This window comes from Gymnoscopelus microlampas, assembly GCF_963454915.1.
Source record: "Gymnoscopelus microlampas genome assembly, chromosome: 4".
Taxonomy (NCBI): Eukaryota; Metazoa; Chordata; class Actinopteri; order Myctophiformes; family Myctophidae; genus Gymnoscopelus; species Gymnoscopelus microlampas.
In genome coordinates, this window is record NC_139941.1 from 44510564 (window position 1) to 44528247 (window position 17684).

At 42.5% G+C, this 17684-nt stretch overlaps 1 protein-coding gene across 4 annotated transcripts; it reads left to right on the forward strand.

Annotated features, from left to right (window-relative positions):
* The first annotated feature begins 11050 nt into the window (after positions 1 to 11050).
* On the forward strand, positions 11051 to 17571 carry LOC311044320 (phosphatidylinositol 4-phosphate 5-kinase-like protein 1). 4 transcript variants are annotated; one of them, XM_084055812.1, is made up of 10 exons: positions 11134 to 11310; positions 11499 to 11684; positions 12337 to 12387; positions 12775 to 12926; positions 14943 to 15067; positions 15149 to 15183; positions 15302 to 15357; positions 15543 to 15652; positions 16152 to 16314; positions 16902 to 17571. In XM_084055812.1, exons 2-10 carry the CDS (start codon positions 11499 to 11501, stop codon positions 17341 to 17343), a joined length of 1320 nt encoding a protein of 439 aa, XP_083911938.1. In that variant the 5' UTR covers positions 11134 to 11310; the 3' UTR covers positions 17344 to 17571. The 4 variants fall into 4 exon arrangements, with proteins under 4 accessions (XP_083911937.1, XP_083911938.1, XP_083911936.1 ...); XM_084055811.1 differs by lacking the exon at positions 11134 to 11310 and adding an exon at positions 11051 to 11127 and having other exon boundaries at positions 14943 to 15183; XM_084055810.1 differs by having other exon boundaries at positions 14943 to 15183.
* The last annotated feature ends 113 nt before the right edge of the window (positions 17572 to 17684 follow it).

Consider the following 17684-nt stretch of genomic DNA (forward strand, 5'->3'; position numbering starts at 1 on the left):
TGAAGTAGGCAGCAGCACTGAGGGAAAGCAGGATGAGGAAGATGGTGCCCGGACCGAGGTCACCCATGGCACAGGCGTTTGCGCATGCACAGGGGCTCTCCACCCAGACCTCCAGGGGCTCATCTGTCTTCAGGCTCAGGGTTTGAATGAAGGACACGGATGCATTTGGACTGCAGTGATAGTGCACCATGGTCAGTGGCCGGTCATCGTGAACTAGGGCTGAGAGAGGAGAGTCGTCATTAAGGCCTAGTGTAGACTGTTAAGGTATGGTAGAGAATTAGCAATTCATGATGCCTGTATTAGTGAAGGTACATTTCCCCCTCTCCCGCTGTCTTCTCTTACACTCACTGTGACACCCACTTGACATTGCTTTGTGTCCACTGGAAACTTGAGGAGTATCCTCCCCTTTTCACACAGTTTCGTCTGTGGAATCAAAAGTGTCTCGAAGCAAAAATGGCATTCTGTACGTGGTCAAATCTCACCAATCAAGTCTGCAATGGAGTGAGTCAAGTGGCTGCTGCAGATTGACAGAAAGGACTAAATAACAGTGAGAGAAGGCAACATGCACAGGCAACAGTTAGGCTAAGTGGAATCACTAATGACCTGCCACACCAGCACAATGCCATGTAAAGTGAAAACAACTGTAGCTGTATTTGTAGCTTACCAAAATACGAGACAGACAACGTCATTGTACTGTCATTGTAGTGAAACTCATTCCCCTCATGCCTTCCATAGTTCATGTAGCGGCTAATGTATCTGTTGGCCCTATGAAACCTGTTCCAATAATAAAAGATAAAAGAAGAGATAAGATACAGTATTGTAGAATGGCCAGCAGATGGAGACAGTGTCATACGGTTTGAGATGAATATCAGGCTCCTTTTATTGCCACACAGGCAGGGTGGAGAAATATTTAAGTAGCATTTACAACCTAATATAAAGGGGTAACCAGAGAACTGAGAATTGGGCCTGTTCTTTTTTTAGATAACTGGTCCTGGGGTTTTGGGGAGAACTGGATAATATTGTTGGGGCACAATAACTAATCAAACCCCCCCCCCTCCCCGTTTAATTATTTCTAAACAGACAGATAGATAATTACCTCACCAACTACTGCTAAACTAGGTCATTCACTCATCCCAGAACCAATTGCCTGTGAAATGGGTGGAAGATTGGTATGGGGGCAACATCCTGCACCCCGTGCTCGGGGACCCACTTCTAGTGCCCAGTTCTCCAGGGCCCCCTTCATAAAAGTGCCCAGTTCACCTGCATACCACAAAGGTAGGGGCAACAATAAACCTACACAGAACATACAGAACAGGCAACGTCAAGCCATTTGAGTTCCAGCAGGAGATATCTATCCTCAGGGCTTTTTGTGTTATCCTTTTAGCACCATTTGTATAATCGTAACACTGACTGTACCTTTTTGCTAACTGTTAATAAAGTATGCAATCAATCAATCAATCAGAGCTGATATTATGAAAAATGCAATGATGTAGACCATGTAGTGTAGCTAAAAATGCACATAATGCACCTGATAATGAGGCAAGCAGCCACATCATTACAGTCCGGTTCCACCAGGTCTTCTGGCTCAGAGAAGGCCAGGCAAGGGCTGAAGGAGAAGAGGACCTCCGCGTTGGGCGGTGTAAAGTCTGTTATCACAGGCTTCAGACGGCCCAAGAAGCCATCGGTGTCACCCATGGCCTTCAGGTTGATAACCCCCGTGCCATCCTTCATGATGCATTTACAATTGTTGACTTTAAAGCAACCCGTTTTCTTTTGGACGTGAGACGAGGAAACATACTCGAAATAAACCGATAAAGCTACGACGACCGTTGTAAACATTGTTGTGCGTTTTACTGATCTGCAAGCCATGTGACAAGAGGGTGGGTGAGTTAATGAAAACAGCTACTTTGTTGCAACATGGTGATGGTGACAGTAGCAATGTAATTAGAACCAAGGTGATTGTCATTCCTGGCGTTCCTAAATGCTCACTGTTCTATGTTCTATAGCAGTGGTTCCCAAACAGTGGGCTGGGACCCATCTTTTTTAAGATTAAAAAAATAAATTCCATAAATTAGAATAAGAATTATTGTGAGCTTGTAGATAAGATATAAAATGTTATAATAGATAGATATAAATGTTATTTCAAAGGCAGTGTAGGCAGGGTATCATTCACAGGCCCTACATGACATCATTGTGTTTCCTGCTCTGTAATTTTAATGTCATTTTTGCGAAAATGTTTGCGGATTTCAGCGGATTTGGGTGCTTTCCCCCCCGTTTTTTGTTACTTTATTTCGGTGTTAGGGTAGGGTTAGGTTATAGATATATAATTTTAAAAAACAACACTTTATTTTTAAATAAATTGGTGGCTTTGGATAAAACATTGGTGGCCACCGAAGCCCCCGCGTAATGACGCTGAGTAGAAGTCAATTTCAGCCAATCAGGATGAAATTATATGGAAAAGGTCTTGATGACATGACTGTAATTTGACATGACTATATCATTTATTATGTGTACCGATTTGTGTGATGTTTTGACAAAATCTGTAGGATGTAATAAAAAATGTGTTAATGTGTTTAGTTATAGCAAACATCGGCCTCCTGGTGGCGCTATTACAGGCCAATGTGAAGTTTCACATGATTTGAGACATTTTGTTCAAAACGTGCCACTCCTGCAAACTTTAGATAACAATCTCAGTCAATCAGGATGGAATATGAAAAATTGGACAGATGCAGATCCATCTTGATCACGTGACTATAGAGATAATGTGTGCCGATTTGCTTGATGTTTGGACAAAATCTGTAGAGTAATAAAAAATCACACCCTGTGTGAAGGTAGCGGCGCCTTTGATACATTTTGTCATCGATATGTGTTCGGGTCTGACCAATCAGAGCGCTGACGGGTCTGACCAATCAGAGCGTTGACGGTGAACACGGACAAAGTCAGGTATAGAGCAGGATCCGCGCGCCGCTAAAAAAGGTTTTGCAAAATACAGCCTCTTGGTGGCCAATGTGGAAAGGGTGGCATTTCATCCTTGGTCTGGTGGGAATGTGCATGCAAAGTTTCAAGGTAATTGGACGCTGAGTTCATGATTTGAGTTCCGGAGATTAGCTGTACACAGACGGACAAACACACACACACACACTCGTATTTATATGGCGCCTTTCTAATAAAAAATCACACCTGTGTGAAGGTAGCGGCGCCTGTGATACATTTTGTCATCAATATGTGTTTATAATGTGTTTATAGCCATGTTCTGACCAATCAGAACGTTGACAGACCTGACCAATCAGAACGTTGATGGAAAAGCGAGGTATAGAGCAGGACTATCGCCGTTAAAAATACACAAAAAGAAGGGGGAAAAGCATGAGAAAATAACTATAACTAATACTAATAACTATATACAAAAAAAAACATGAGAAAATAAAAATATATACAAAAACTTGAGGAAATAAAAAATAAACCTTGACATCATAGTGATGTCATGAATAGTCCCTTTGCCTGATAAATCAGAACCTTGACGGGCCTGACCAATCAGAACCTTGACGGGCCTGACCAATCAAAACGTTGACGGAAAAGCCAGGTATAGAACCCTCAAATTCTCAAATGTGAGAATAAACCTAGTGTATACATGTGGTACCAGAAAGATATTTATGTTTTATGAAATAATCTGTATACATTTTATAAGCCGTACCCAGAGTCTTTATATTGACCTTAGTGTTATTAGCAAAGCATCGTGGTCTTTTGCTGTGTAGTATGAACTGTACAGAGATGGATGTGCAGTGACTTGTCCGTTGTTTCGGAAGTACGCGTGGTCTATGTGTCCTCCCTCAAAGTGGGTTGCTTCTTGTATGAGTTGAGTGAAGCCTAGTTTCTGAAGAGATTCTGATACGTGGTTGTTGGGGTTTTCACCAAGGCATATGTTGAGATCACCGCATATCAGAGTTGTTTTGATTGGGTCGATTAACTGTGTCAAACTCTGGATCGAGGATGTATGTCCTTTACTTTTGTAGACACTGATTATGTCTATGTCTGTTGAGACCATCATGGTGATTTGCATCGTGTCACTCGTGAAATCTGTGTGATGTTTTATTCTTGCTGTTCTGTAGTAAGTGGCTAATCCCTTGCCAGTGGTGAGCTGTGGATTTTTGAACTATGGGTACTCTATTTTATGACGTCACGTGCGCGCGCACGCGCGCGGGCACGTGCGTGCGCAAGCATGTGCACATAACCACTCAGCTCAGTGCTAGTTGAAATACTGTATTCAACATGTGATTATTAATGTATTTATATTTCTCATTATTTTGTTGCATTGTTAATTTGTTTTTATTTTTGTTTCAATTAATTAATTATTTTATTTTCCTTTTAGTTTTATATAAATGCCCTTTACATAGATTCACCCACACATAAGTGCTTAAAATAATCAGTCAACTTGTCTTTACTTGAATTACTTTTTTTTAAGACTTACATTGCTTTCAAAACAGTGTTTTTTAAAACAAGTTAAAAAAAAAAAATACCCTTTTGCTACTCACCAAAACAAAGACGGTTTTATGGAGTTGAAAGCCTACTTTACTAAATGGGAACACTGTGAGCCCCCACCTCACGTCTAAAATACAGTTTTTGGACAGAAAAGAAAATATTTCACCGGAATTAAAACCTGTTTTTGGTTACTCCACAGTGCCCTCTACAGATCTGGTCAATGGTATTTTCCTATTGACCAGATTCTTCCTTCCGGTGAAATATTTTCTTTTCTGGCCAAAAAGTGTATTTTATACGTGAGGTGGGGGCTCAGAGTGCTCCCACTTAATAGAATAGGCTTTCAACTCCATTAAACCGTCTTTGTTTTGGTGAGTACCAAAAGCGTTTTTTTTTATTTTACTACAGACGAGAGGCTGCGCTACCGCGGTGCGAGGGGAAAGAATCTAAAGTACCATAGCGTTAAGGAGAACTCCTTCTAACGCTATGGACCAGAGCTAGATAAGGATACATTTGTGAGTGTCTGGTAGGCTACCAGCTCTTGTTATGCAAAGCAGCCAGGTTGAGGACATTGTTTAAGGTGTTAAAAACGGCTCGCCCCTGAAGGTGCGTTGTTGTGTTAATGATTGACTTCTCGCGGGCGGCTGACGTGTGTGCTCGCGAGTCCAGCCCCCACAGTCTCAGAACTAAGGGTACGACGTACCCCCCCGTACCCCCTACAGCTCAACCCTGTCCCTTGCCATGTCCAATACTGTTTAGATGGAGTGAAAACCCATCAATCTGCAGAGATGGGACATAGTTGTTGTGTGTGAGCCATGTTTCACTGAGGCATATAATGTCAGCATAAGCCAGAACAGGGTCTGCTTTAATTTCTTCCAATTTCGGTACTAGGGAATGGCAGTTGAGAGCTGCCACCTTCACAGCCCACTCTTGTGTCTTTTCCCATTCTGTAGGGTTGATGTTAATGGACACACTCTCCATCCTCTTCAGTTCCTGCATGGCATTTTTATCTGCACGGAGCTTTTCTTTTGGTAGATGGTTGATGATGTAGAGTTGTTCTAAGGAAGGGACTCTGCTCAGCATGACACATCCCATGGCTGGCTGGAATATTGTTGTTAAGTCCATAGCTGCTGTTTGGGGTTTGGACATTTCTTGTCCTTGGAACTTGTGGCATGTTGCCGCATAGCAAAGTACTAGTGGGAATTGATAGACTGTTGCAGAGCTCGACGCATGGGTTTGCTTCTTTGACAGGCTGTATGTGAATTGAACTCGTTCCACTGGTGTACAACCAGAGTACTTGCATTGGAGTGCAGGTTGTGTTTTACGTTTGTTTGCCCCCTGATATTCTTCATCAAATCTAACCATCAGTTTGATGACCTTTTCATCTTGGTCTCTGATCACCTCGGCAAGGGTTCCTCTTGAGCCATTGGTCAAACCATCAAGAGTATCCAGATTGTGAATCAACATCACTCGAGCGCCAATCTTGAGCGTCAAGGTTTGTAGAAATGCTGAATGTCCAACTGTTCCCTTTGCGTTGACTTTTGGTTGAAAGTTTGGAATTGTTGGATGAAAATTAATGGCTTCTATCTGCAGCAGTTCTGTTGCCAGTTCATTTAGTCTGAGATTGTTCTGTTTGTTCACTGTTACATTTGTACAGCTGATATACGTTGCACCAATCATGTCCGAATGGCCTTCAGGTCTGATTCTGGCAGTTAAAATTTCTAGATCATCTTCAGTGTGGTGATTCACTCTGAGTCTGTTGAGGATGTCTGCATATATTTGGTCATCTCCTTGCCTGTGGTTCTCCTCTAATGTGATGATTTCAAACATGTTCCAAAGAGGTTTCATGTGAAAGGATAGTTTATAGTCATCACACTGGGGTTCATTAAATATGTACCTTGCCTGGCATGGTTTGAGTTGCATTAGATCACCAAAGAAGAACATTGCAACGCCTCCAAAGATCTTGTTGGGTTGGAGCATGACTTCACAAAGTCTAAGATCAAGCATGTAGAGCATATCTGCTTTCACCATGGATATTTCGTCTATAATAACTGCCCTGAGGTCATAGTGATGTCATGAATAGTAACATAGTGATGTCATGAATAGTGACCAATCCCAACGTTGATGGACCTGACCAATCAGAACGTTGGCGAGCCTGACCAATCAGAACGTTGACGGACCTGACCAATCAGAACGTTGGCGAGCCTGACCAATCAGAACGTTGACGGACCTGACCAATCAGAACATTGGCGAGCCTGACCAATCAGAACGTTGACGCAAAAGCCAGGTATAGAGGGCTACTATCCGCTCTATACCTAAAGGTATAGAGCGGCTAGCGCCGCTAAAAATAATAAACTTTATTAGGAAAAAACAGTAGGCACTACACCTACCCACAGACACAACTGGAGGAAAGGCCATACCAAAGGGGCACTCAGTGAAGAGCAGATCTCCGCCAGCAGGAGTTAGCTACTATTAACCTAAAGGTTCTCAACCTTTTGTAACTCAAGGCCCAGGGTATGTGTCAAGATGGTATGGGTATGTGTCAAGATGGTCAGACACAACAGAAAACGTTGCCTAACAACACGGATTTGCACATTTTTGTGATATGTAATAAAAAGGTAATTGAAGAAATACTGGTGAATATCAGGCAGCAGAACCAGGGAAGTGTGTTTTCAATTAATCTATTATTATTATGGTTAAAATGGAGTTTGAAGTTACAATGGGTTTATATCGGAAGGGGGGGCGTGTCTACGCCCATATATGGGCATATTGGTCGGATCGGCGGTGTGGCGTAGGTGTTAGCCCGAATATAATAAATGTGTTGAGAACTCAGAGACAAATCGGCAAATGTGATAGGTGGGTGTATCATCTGTCAAAGTACAATATTTCTGAGATAAATATATTATCTACCAGGTAAACTTGCTGATTCACATCCTCATCATCATAAAGTAGAATATTTATCTGAGATCAATACTAGTAACTTTGATTTGAACAGGCTTCTGTCTTCTGCATCCACATCAGATCAGAATGCCGGCTTTGATGAGCCCTGCCAGCATTGACACGTTTAAAGACAATTGTCTGGCACTTTGCCCAGAGGACCAGGGAACCGATTTGGTTCACTTGGACGACAGCCTAACGAGCCTCCACTGGCTGCAGAACTTTTGCATTTCCAACCACGTCCCTGGGGGGAACTGCAGCAACTTCGATGACTTGAACATTAGCCATCTCGGGTACCCCCAGGGCGGCCCATGCTCTCCGTCCAGCCCAACAGCTGGAGACACAGCTGCCACTGGAGAGCCTCTAAACCATGGGAGCCCTATTACCTCCAGCAGCGATTCCACAGACAGAATTTATGGAATAAATTACGGAGAAACCGAGTACCTGCCCAGTCTGTCGGTGGAGGTAGACTACAAGACAAACCCCAAAGTCAAACCGCCTTACTCCTACGTCTCGCTCATCTGCATGGCCATGCAGGCCAGCGAACAGCCCAAAGTGACTGTCTCCGCTATTTATAATTGGATCATGGACAATTTCTGTTATTACAGACATGCAGAGGCCGGCTGGCGCAACTCGATTCGTCACAATCTGTCATTCAACTGTTGCTTTAAAAAGTTGCCTAGGCAGAAAGATATCGAGCCTGGTAAAGGAGGCTTCTGGCAGATTGACCCCCAGTATGCCAACATGTTGCTCACCGTCAGGCGCAGGAGGATGTCCGCCAACTATTGCAAGTGGTTGACGGAAAGGAGCGAGCTGCAAAGGCACAACACTGTGGACTACCACGTGTCCCAGAATGAATGCCCTTACCAAGGCAGTGTTGGGACAAGCACCAAAGGTGAACATCTCTCTTCCAAAAGCAGCTACAGTGAGAATGAGAGCATCATAGCACAGATGATGTCCAAATCTCCCCTGCAGGCGACGGAGGCCAATAGCACAGACATTCCGCGGGGTGACTTAGACCTGGAATCCTTCGGCGATGCCCTGAGGGGTAACTGTACCAACTCCGAGGACCTCAGGCATCTGGGGTACCCCCAGGGCGGCAGCCATTCTCTATCCAGCCTGCCAGCCAGGGACATAGCCGCCACCAGTATGCCTCTACACCTTGGGAGCCATATTATCTCTGGCAGCAGCTCTGCAGACACTCACGGTCAGGGGTTATGGGCAAACTGGGTACCCACATGTTCCCCTTCTGCCCTGTCCACTGGTGGAGGGCCCGCGACAGCTGGTCTCCCTGGGCTCTGAGATGTCTGACTCTGCCTCTGTCATCCATGGACCTGCAACGGCTGTGGAGCTGGGGCTTCAGGGGAGAAGGTGTGGAAGAGACCTCCAGAACCAGGCCTGCAATCACCAGCACTGTTACATGGACCTCTCCGGTGCGGCTGTGGAGTGCCACATCAAAATGGGAGGCCTCCAAATGCCCCAGCAGCAGCAGTCACACCAGGATCACTTACAACAACATCATCATCAGCCACTACCCCATTTTGAGGAGGCGTCCACGTTGTTACCGGACCAGCCCAAAGAGGCTCAGGTGCACCCCTGGGGGGAGATGAAGGAGCAGGTGGTCCCACTGATGTTAGGTCAGGGCTTTGTCCCGTGCGAGGGCTCCATCTCAGAGATGCAGCCATGGAAACAATTGGAGGCCTACCTGTAACATGTACACAATTTAACCTGACAATTAGTTCAAATCCTGATTGTTGCCTTCATATTATAAATCAAGTTAAGGAATTATGACGTAAGAGCAAAGTGGTCGGCGTGTGAAAGTGCCATAAGTCAGTTGCTAGGGAGTTCTTCTTGGAGGCCAGACTATGACGCTTTCAAAACAATATAAGACACTGCTTGCAAAATACAAGCACAGCACACCCAGGTGAATTGACATAATAGTCATGTACTATGATAACTGTGGGATGATGTGGCAAACATTTGTGTTTGCCATATCAGTACTTATGTGTTTGTTATGTCAGTACTGTGACATCAGGCATCTCCTTATTTGGGTAATATTTCAGCCCAAGCCTCTCATCCATTGACTTTCAGTGTAAAATGTAAGCTAAATATTTCCAAAAATGTAAAACACTTAACTCTATGCCCTAGTGTTTTACATTGTTGGCATGTGTTCCCAATGGGAAATGCCTGTTGTACCCGTTGTCAGAGTACTTTAGTGTAGTAACCATTATCATCATACTTGGAGGCCAGTCTATGACTTCAGTACAGTGATCTCCATATAAGGGCATAAAAGGGACACAGACAGACACATATGGGACCGGGACTACGAAAACAGTCCTGCGCAGGGCTCTAGTGTGGAGATCCACAAATCTCTATGTACTGTATCTGCACATAGATTTGAGGATGTTCGGTTCTGGACAACCAATGATCCAACTGACCAGTGCACTGCACTCCGTCGGGTCCTCGTGACACACGTGCCAAGTTTGAATCAGATAGAATTCTATATTTGTTTCTACCACCACAGCACTGTAAAGCTGAATGCACCGATGAATTAAAATGTGTGGGGGCAACATGTGCTGGAGGTTGTTTTCGCTGTGTGTGTGTGTGTGTGTGTGTGTGTGTGTGTGTGTGTGTGTGTGTGTGTGTGTGTGTGTGTGTGTGTGTGTGTGTGTCCGTAGTCCGTACCATCTGTGTTATATGTACAGCTAATCTTGGACACAACTGGACGTTCAACTTTGCATACACACTCCCAATACGCCAAGGAAGAACCTCCACTCCTCAGTGGTACTATAACAGGCCATTTTACATTTTGTTGTACTGTCAAACTATTTTTTTTTCCTGGATTCCTTTATTCATGATGTAACTCCCTAATCTCAAATCAGTACACATTATCTCTGGAGTCATGTGAGAAACATGGTAGGCTATCATACCGATTTTCCATATTCCATTCCGAATGGCTATGATTGCCTTCCACAGTTTGCTGGAGGGGTCCATTTTACCAAACATTTGAAACATCATGAACGCATCATCTGATCTACCCTAAATTTGAGTCGCACAATGCAGGCAGGGCCTCTAACATGGTCTACTTTCTTGTCTTTTTTTTTTTATCAAAAGGTCCTTAATTGTCACTTCACTGTCATCTGGGGATCCCCACAAAGTCATGTGGCTCACACATGATGTGGGGGTCCCGATCCACAGGTTGAGAACAGGTTGAGAACCACTGCTCTAGAAGAGAGACACAGTAAAGTCACCCGTCACTATAACTCACTACACCTATTACTAAAGAACACACAGAGCCACTGCTCTGTCTGGCACCAAACACTGAAACCGTAACACCGTAACACAGGGCTAGAGCACTCTACTTTTTACACCCTCTTAATACTTTACACATACTTTTTACGCCCCCTTTACACTTACTTTTTGCTATGCTCTTGTTTGTACAGGAATAATTCTCAATCACCCATCATTACCAGCATCATTGCTAATCTGTATTTACAGTACCATATTTGATATCATAATTTGATATCAGCTATAATTTGATATCAGCTTTGTTTGTTTTAATCCGAGTTCCAGTACTGTAGTTAAATAGTAGGCCTAAGGGGATACGCCCATAACGTCACTTTGGCATCTACCGCACCCTGCACGACTTGCCTAACCTGTCTGGAATGCGGCACTTGAATCTTGTCACTTGAATCACTAGTCTTCACTGTACGAAAGGTAGGAGAGAGTAAACAGTTCTTACCTGATATATATATAAGATAAAACAGGGGTCTTATTTAGGTTTGAATTAGCCAAGAAATGACAAATTGCTAATTTCTGTCGAGGCGAAACAAATTCTTGAATATATACGGGGCTGTAATTGTGACTTTTTAGAACTAACCAAGGAAACAAGGCAGGCAGGTAGGATCTTTGTTAAGAATATACAAAACAGGTGTGACCATGTAGCAGCTTGTTAATTCACTTTGGCTGTGTCCATTGGAAACAACAGATTAGAGAATTTTGCCTGAACCATATTTACACTATTATTTTATAATCATAAATGAACACTTTTCCATCCTGTCTAACATTGTTGCTGAACTGAAACACAGATGACAAAGAAAAGAAGTAATGTTGGTGCCGGGCGGCTGCGGAGGCGGTGGTGGCATCTGAGACAGAAATCGAGGATGTTAGGTGTCTTTGAAATCAACCCGGAACACGAGTTTTACCATCTCACCTCAGTGATGAAAAATGGCCTACATGCAGCTCTCCAGCCTAGTGTTGACATCCCAGCCCCGGTAAGATGAGATAAACCTTTTTTGATCCCCCTGGGGGAAATTCTATTGTCTTAGCAGCAAAACCAGAGAGGGAAACACAGGAGCAAGAGTCAAGAGCCAAAATAGAATAAAATAAAACAAAATAACTGGTTAGCTTAGGTTCTGGCATAAGATGTCTGAGACTGGGTGCATTGGGTTCCTGAATAAATGGATTGGCAAGTATATACAGTCTATCAATAAATACAAGTCTAAATGTACCAATTAATATCTAAGAAGTCAATCACCATTGAATATATATGTACAGTATTAACACGCTTCAACAGTGAGTATCTGGGTAACATACTGTATGTGCAATCTATAAACTGTGAATGTTTGAATGAATATACATGTATGTACCAATCTATCTACAGTATCAGGGTTCTGTAGTGTACATCTATGTGCAAAGTCTAAGCCGGAGTCGGTAATCCAAAATAACATCAAGTCTTTAGATGGGTGTCAAGCTTGGTTGTGGAGCCTGATGGCTATTGACAATAAGGCCTGGCCAAATCACTTCATGGTGTGCTGAGGAGGGATGACTGTGTGGCTGAATGTGCTCCTATATCCTGTGTATTGTGGATTTCTAGTAATCAGGTAAACATATATTTACACTATGTACTTTTTAATTTTTATCCAGCATGAACTTGCAGCAGAACATTTCAAAGCAGAAGAGACTGAAATTCATGAGGTGAGTGTTCATCTCTTAACGACACTTTGAATCTGTAAAATTGGCGTGGCATTGGCAAATGAGCTATTATACAAACTTTTTTTAATGTTTGTTTTGTTATTGACTATGAAGTTTTGGCTGTTTTTAGACATGCATCAAATATTATTTACAAATAATGATTCCATGTTGGAGAGCCAGATGGGTGTAGTTCATGCCCATCAGGACAATTCAGATGCTGTGAATTGATAATTACATAAAAGTATATTTAGTTGCTTTTCAAATGTTAATTATTCATTGTTTATTGTCCTACATTGCAAAACTCACGTTATTACTTCCAAGAGACATAAAATAAAATAAATTAAAAAATCTTAAAGAAGTAATAATTTGACCGGATTTTACTGTGTACAGGATTTTCAGATGCAAACATTTGCAGGGCCAGTGTTTGCCCATCTGAGATCATCCCTTGGGTTGACAGAGGAGGAATACCAACACTCCCTGTCAAACGGTGATTATCTTCAGTTTGTCAGCAACTCAAAGAGCAAGGCAGACTTCTTCATCACGTAAGTATCAAGCCTCTGGGACCCACACACACACACACACACACACACACACACACACACACACACACACACACACACACACACACACACACACACACACACACACACACGCGCACACACACACGTGCACGCACCACGTGAATTTGATGAATTGAGTACAAAGGACCCCAATGGAAAGTCATACACTTTCTTGGGTTTAAAAACCTCTTAGCAGACCATGTATTTGAACTGTACTTTTTTTTGCAAACTGCTAATAAAGTATACATATATAAAGTATATATTTTGAGCTTGCAAACTGGTGTATCAAATCCAGACCATCTATTGCTCAAAGGCTGCGATCCAGTTGAGCAGATATGCCTTTACAACACAGTCTATACAGTCCTATACAGTTTCATAGACTAACAACTGCAATTTCTTCACTTACAATATAAACAATGGCTTAAATCCTCCCAAGACATATATGACTGCAAACAACAATGCAAAGATAATAATGCAACACAGTAAATACAAACAACTAAAGTTATAGTCATATGTATCCACTGGCTGGCGTTCATTAGAAATTGAGTTCTAATCATTTGACCTGAAATTGCAACTCCATCCCGTACTGGAAAGTGATTTTAGCGTCAGTGCAATGTCACTGGTATATCTTTATTCCATCGGTGGTGGAGGCTACACAAACACATCTGGCTATTGATTGGAGTAAGTCAGAAAACAGACTTGCTTCCCGACAACTATTTTCGATACAGTTCACACCAACTATTCCATGCAGCAAGCAAAGCAAAGTTTGTTGTTTACCCAGGGTGTTGGACTAAGTGCGAAACTTATTTACAGCCAGACCCTGCATGGAAGCCTTGCTCAAGGGTTATTCAGCGGTGATTCATTATTGATGTGATGAATTGGGGAATCGAACTAGGGACCTTCCGGTATCAAGGCCGCCCCTCTAACCACTAGGCCACCGCTGCCACTATCAGCGCATGGAATATAGTCTAATGAATTTGTGGGATGTTTTATTTTAGTTGAGCTTGCAACCCGTTACATTCCCCTGACATATTTGAGGCCTCAAATCGCTGATCATCTTCATCAGTCAGCCAGACAATCGCAGCAGTATTTTTCCTTCCTCAATCACAAATCGGATTCGGAACACAAACGTCTTCCTGCTTGTTGATTTTACCACTCTGATAACACGGAACCCGTACCTGCTCTCTCCCCACCCACAATGAACAACAGCCAATCTAGCGCATTGTCACTCGCTCCCAACCAGTCACCACTTCCCCAGCCTTCTTAAACAATAAAACATTCAATCATGTGACTATTATTTATTTTTCGGAAAACATTTATTCAATTCCGATTGGATAATTATTTCAAGATCAAGAGATTGGGGGATATTTTGCAGAGCTTTTTGGAGGGCCATTTCATGCTCAGGTCACCGGTTCGCCCCCCGGTCTATGTGTCCCTGAGCAAGACACTTGACTAACCCTAACTGCTCCCCCGAGCGTACATTATGGCCATCTGAGCAGCCATCAGCTGGGTGAAGCTGGAAACTGAGTTTCCCAGACGGAATTAATAAGTAAGCAAGTAGGCTTTGGGAATCAACGGCGCCTGAGCCATGTGGGCCATAGGTCAGGAGCCTGTCTCCTGTTTCTGCATGAGGCAGCTTGCAGTAAACTCCCTGGACATGACGTAGATCGGCTATTTTTGCTGCACTGTACAGTATAACAAAGTATAACATGGGGCTTAAGCGGTTTTAATAAATTCACGACTAGCTCCACAGACAAAACCTACATGTTCACTTGTGGGCTATGCAAGCCGAAAGCAAATACACTCTCTGCTTTACTAGTTTGACTGCTGCTTTTTCTTTTCCAAAAGAAAAAGCCTTGCTGTTGTTCTGTGTACTGTGTAAAGTAATTTGTAGCACTCAAACTATGCCTTCAAAGAAACTTCCCAAACACTGCTAACAGTCTACCAAATACAGTATTTCATTATATCATGCTCTCAATTCTGTATCCCTGGTTCTAGGAATAATAAGAGGTTCTTCTTAAAGACACAAAGCAAGCGGGAGGTGCAGTTCCTTCTGTCTAACCTGCAGGCATATATGGACCACTTGGATAATTACCCCCATTCTCTAATAGTGAAGTTCCTAGGTAAGAGTCAAACAAATCCTACCAAATGTTGGGGTGTTCAAATGGGTTATGGAGATCCACACCATCTTTTTTACATTCCAGGTGTCCATAGGATTGTTATTCCAAATGAAATAAAGGTACAGTATTTGGATCTGTTCATACCAGCAAATACAGATAAGTACATTGTGCACTGCCACATGCATATGAACATTTCTTAAGTTTCTATGTTACCCTCTCTGTTTCAATACGTTATAGAAGTACTTCATTGTGATGCAGAGTGTGTTTTACCCTGATGAGAGGATCAATATTAGGTATGTCTATTTTGATTGTTTTTTATAATGATACTGTGGAAATTGGGTTATTATGGTGATGGTGGTTTCTTTTCTGCCTCTTTTTTATATTCTGGACTATTATTGGTTTCTTTATCTTTTTAAACACTTTTAAAACACTATATAAACCAAGTTTTCTTATGGTGAAAACGCTATTGATTATTCAGATATGACATCAAGGGCTGTGAGGTGGGCAGATGGACTGATCCTGCCAAGGGAAACCATATTATAAAGGTGCTGAAGGATAATAACTTTGAAGGAGAGCACATCGCATTGGGTAAGAGCCTTGTTGACACACACACACACACACACACACACACACACACACACACACACACACACACACACACACACACACACACACACACACACACACACACATACACACACACACACACACATACACACACACACACACACACACACACACACACACACACACACACACACACACACACACACACACACACACACACCTCCTGGGTCACCTTATACGGTAAAGACTAAATTATACAGTGCTTTGCATATGACCATGTCACCCACTTAAAATAAAGTGTGTATACATACATTTGGTATACATGTTACATTTGGCTTAAATCAATGAGTGATACTATCATTTCCACACAGTAAAATCCTCAGTGTTAAACTCTTGAGAGTGTAGGCCTATTCTGAGAGTGTACAGATAATAGTGTGTACCCTCTCAGTTACAAATCAATGAATGAACACTGCAGATTTTACTGTTTTGGGAGGTTTATTTTAAATGTCTGTGTTGCCAGGTCACCAGAAATCCTGGTTTGTAGACCAGGTGAAAATTGACACCACTTTTCTCCGTGGGCTCAACGTGCTGGATTACAGTCTCCTGCTGGCCAATCAGCCTCTGCACCGAGATGAGCTGGATGGGAGACTCTCTCTTGCAAACATCGTTGTTCGCACTACAAAGTAGGTTTTTGTGTAAACATATTATAAATTAAAACATGGCCTAGTTGTTCTGTCATGTATTTTTGATTTTTTTAAATGTTTCTCTAGTGCAGTGCATGGTAAAAATAATTATTCTATCCTATATTCTAACTCTGATGGGACATCTTTAAATAAATTGCAGTTGAAGCCAATACTCTGCCAATACTCAGTATTCAAGCATTGGGGTTAAGGGGAGGGTTGGATTTAAGGTAGGTTCTAGATTCTCTAGAAACATGATTCTAGCAGTGCAGTATCCAGTTCCGTTAACTCCTACTCGTTGAAGCAGTGAATCACAGGGTATAATTTTGGTAAATATTGCCCCAGGGGATTGCCCCAAAATTGTCACATTAACCTCTTGTGGGCACGTACCATTTGCGTAGACTTCACACCTTACATTTCGTTATTTGCTCCATTACAAGCTAATAAAGGGAAAATGTATTAAACTGAACAGTAAAAGGTAGACAAATACAATTTTGTACAAGTAAAATAGAAAGAGATAATAAAATATTATTTAAAATATGTCACCGGCTCTATTTATTGTGCTTATATCCCCTGGTTCTTTTCTATAGGTCCCTGGACCTGGATGATAGTCCCACTGAGGCACATGCTCCCACCATTCCTTTACTGGATGAAAACTCAGGCCAGGGGATACCAGATACTACAGACTGTGGGTCAGACCAGCACACACAAGGAGAGACTACTGGCGATGCAACCCCCTTCGAAGAGATCAACCTCCAGGCACCTGGGACCAGCACTGAAATCGAATTGCAAGAATTCCATAACCAGCACCGTCGCCTGCTGCCTAATTTTGAAAATGCAATTCATGTCTTAGATGGGCCTCAGCACCGTTACTTTGTTGGTATTATAGACATTTTCACCGTTTATGGCCTGAAGAAAAGGCTTGAGAATCTGTGGAAAAGGCTTCGCTTTCCTGGCAGGGCTTTCTCCACTGTCAGCCCCCCTGCCTATGCACAGAGGTTCTTCCAATGGGCACAGAACCACGCCCAGTAATATGATGGAAAAGATCAATAGGGAGGAAGAGGAGAATGCAAAAACAGCATAGATGGATATACATATTTAACCTAGTATTTATATGTGTTAGGCCTAGCCTATTTGTGTTAATATGTATTTTGATGGCGATATTTTGTGTTTATTCTTCATCATTCTTTTATATAACTTTGCTTGACTATATGCAATTCTGTTAACTTGATTAAAGATACACTGTTTACTTTAAAGCTACATTCAAAAGGCTGTGTCATCTATATGCTAGCAGACAAGCTGAGTGAGAACTCCCCCAAATAAGGGTGAAGCGATCTAATGCAATATCGCAGACAACCCTCTGTTCCTTATTG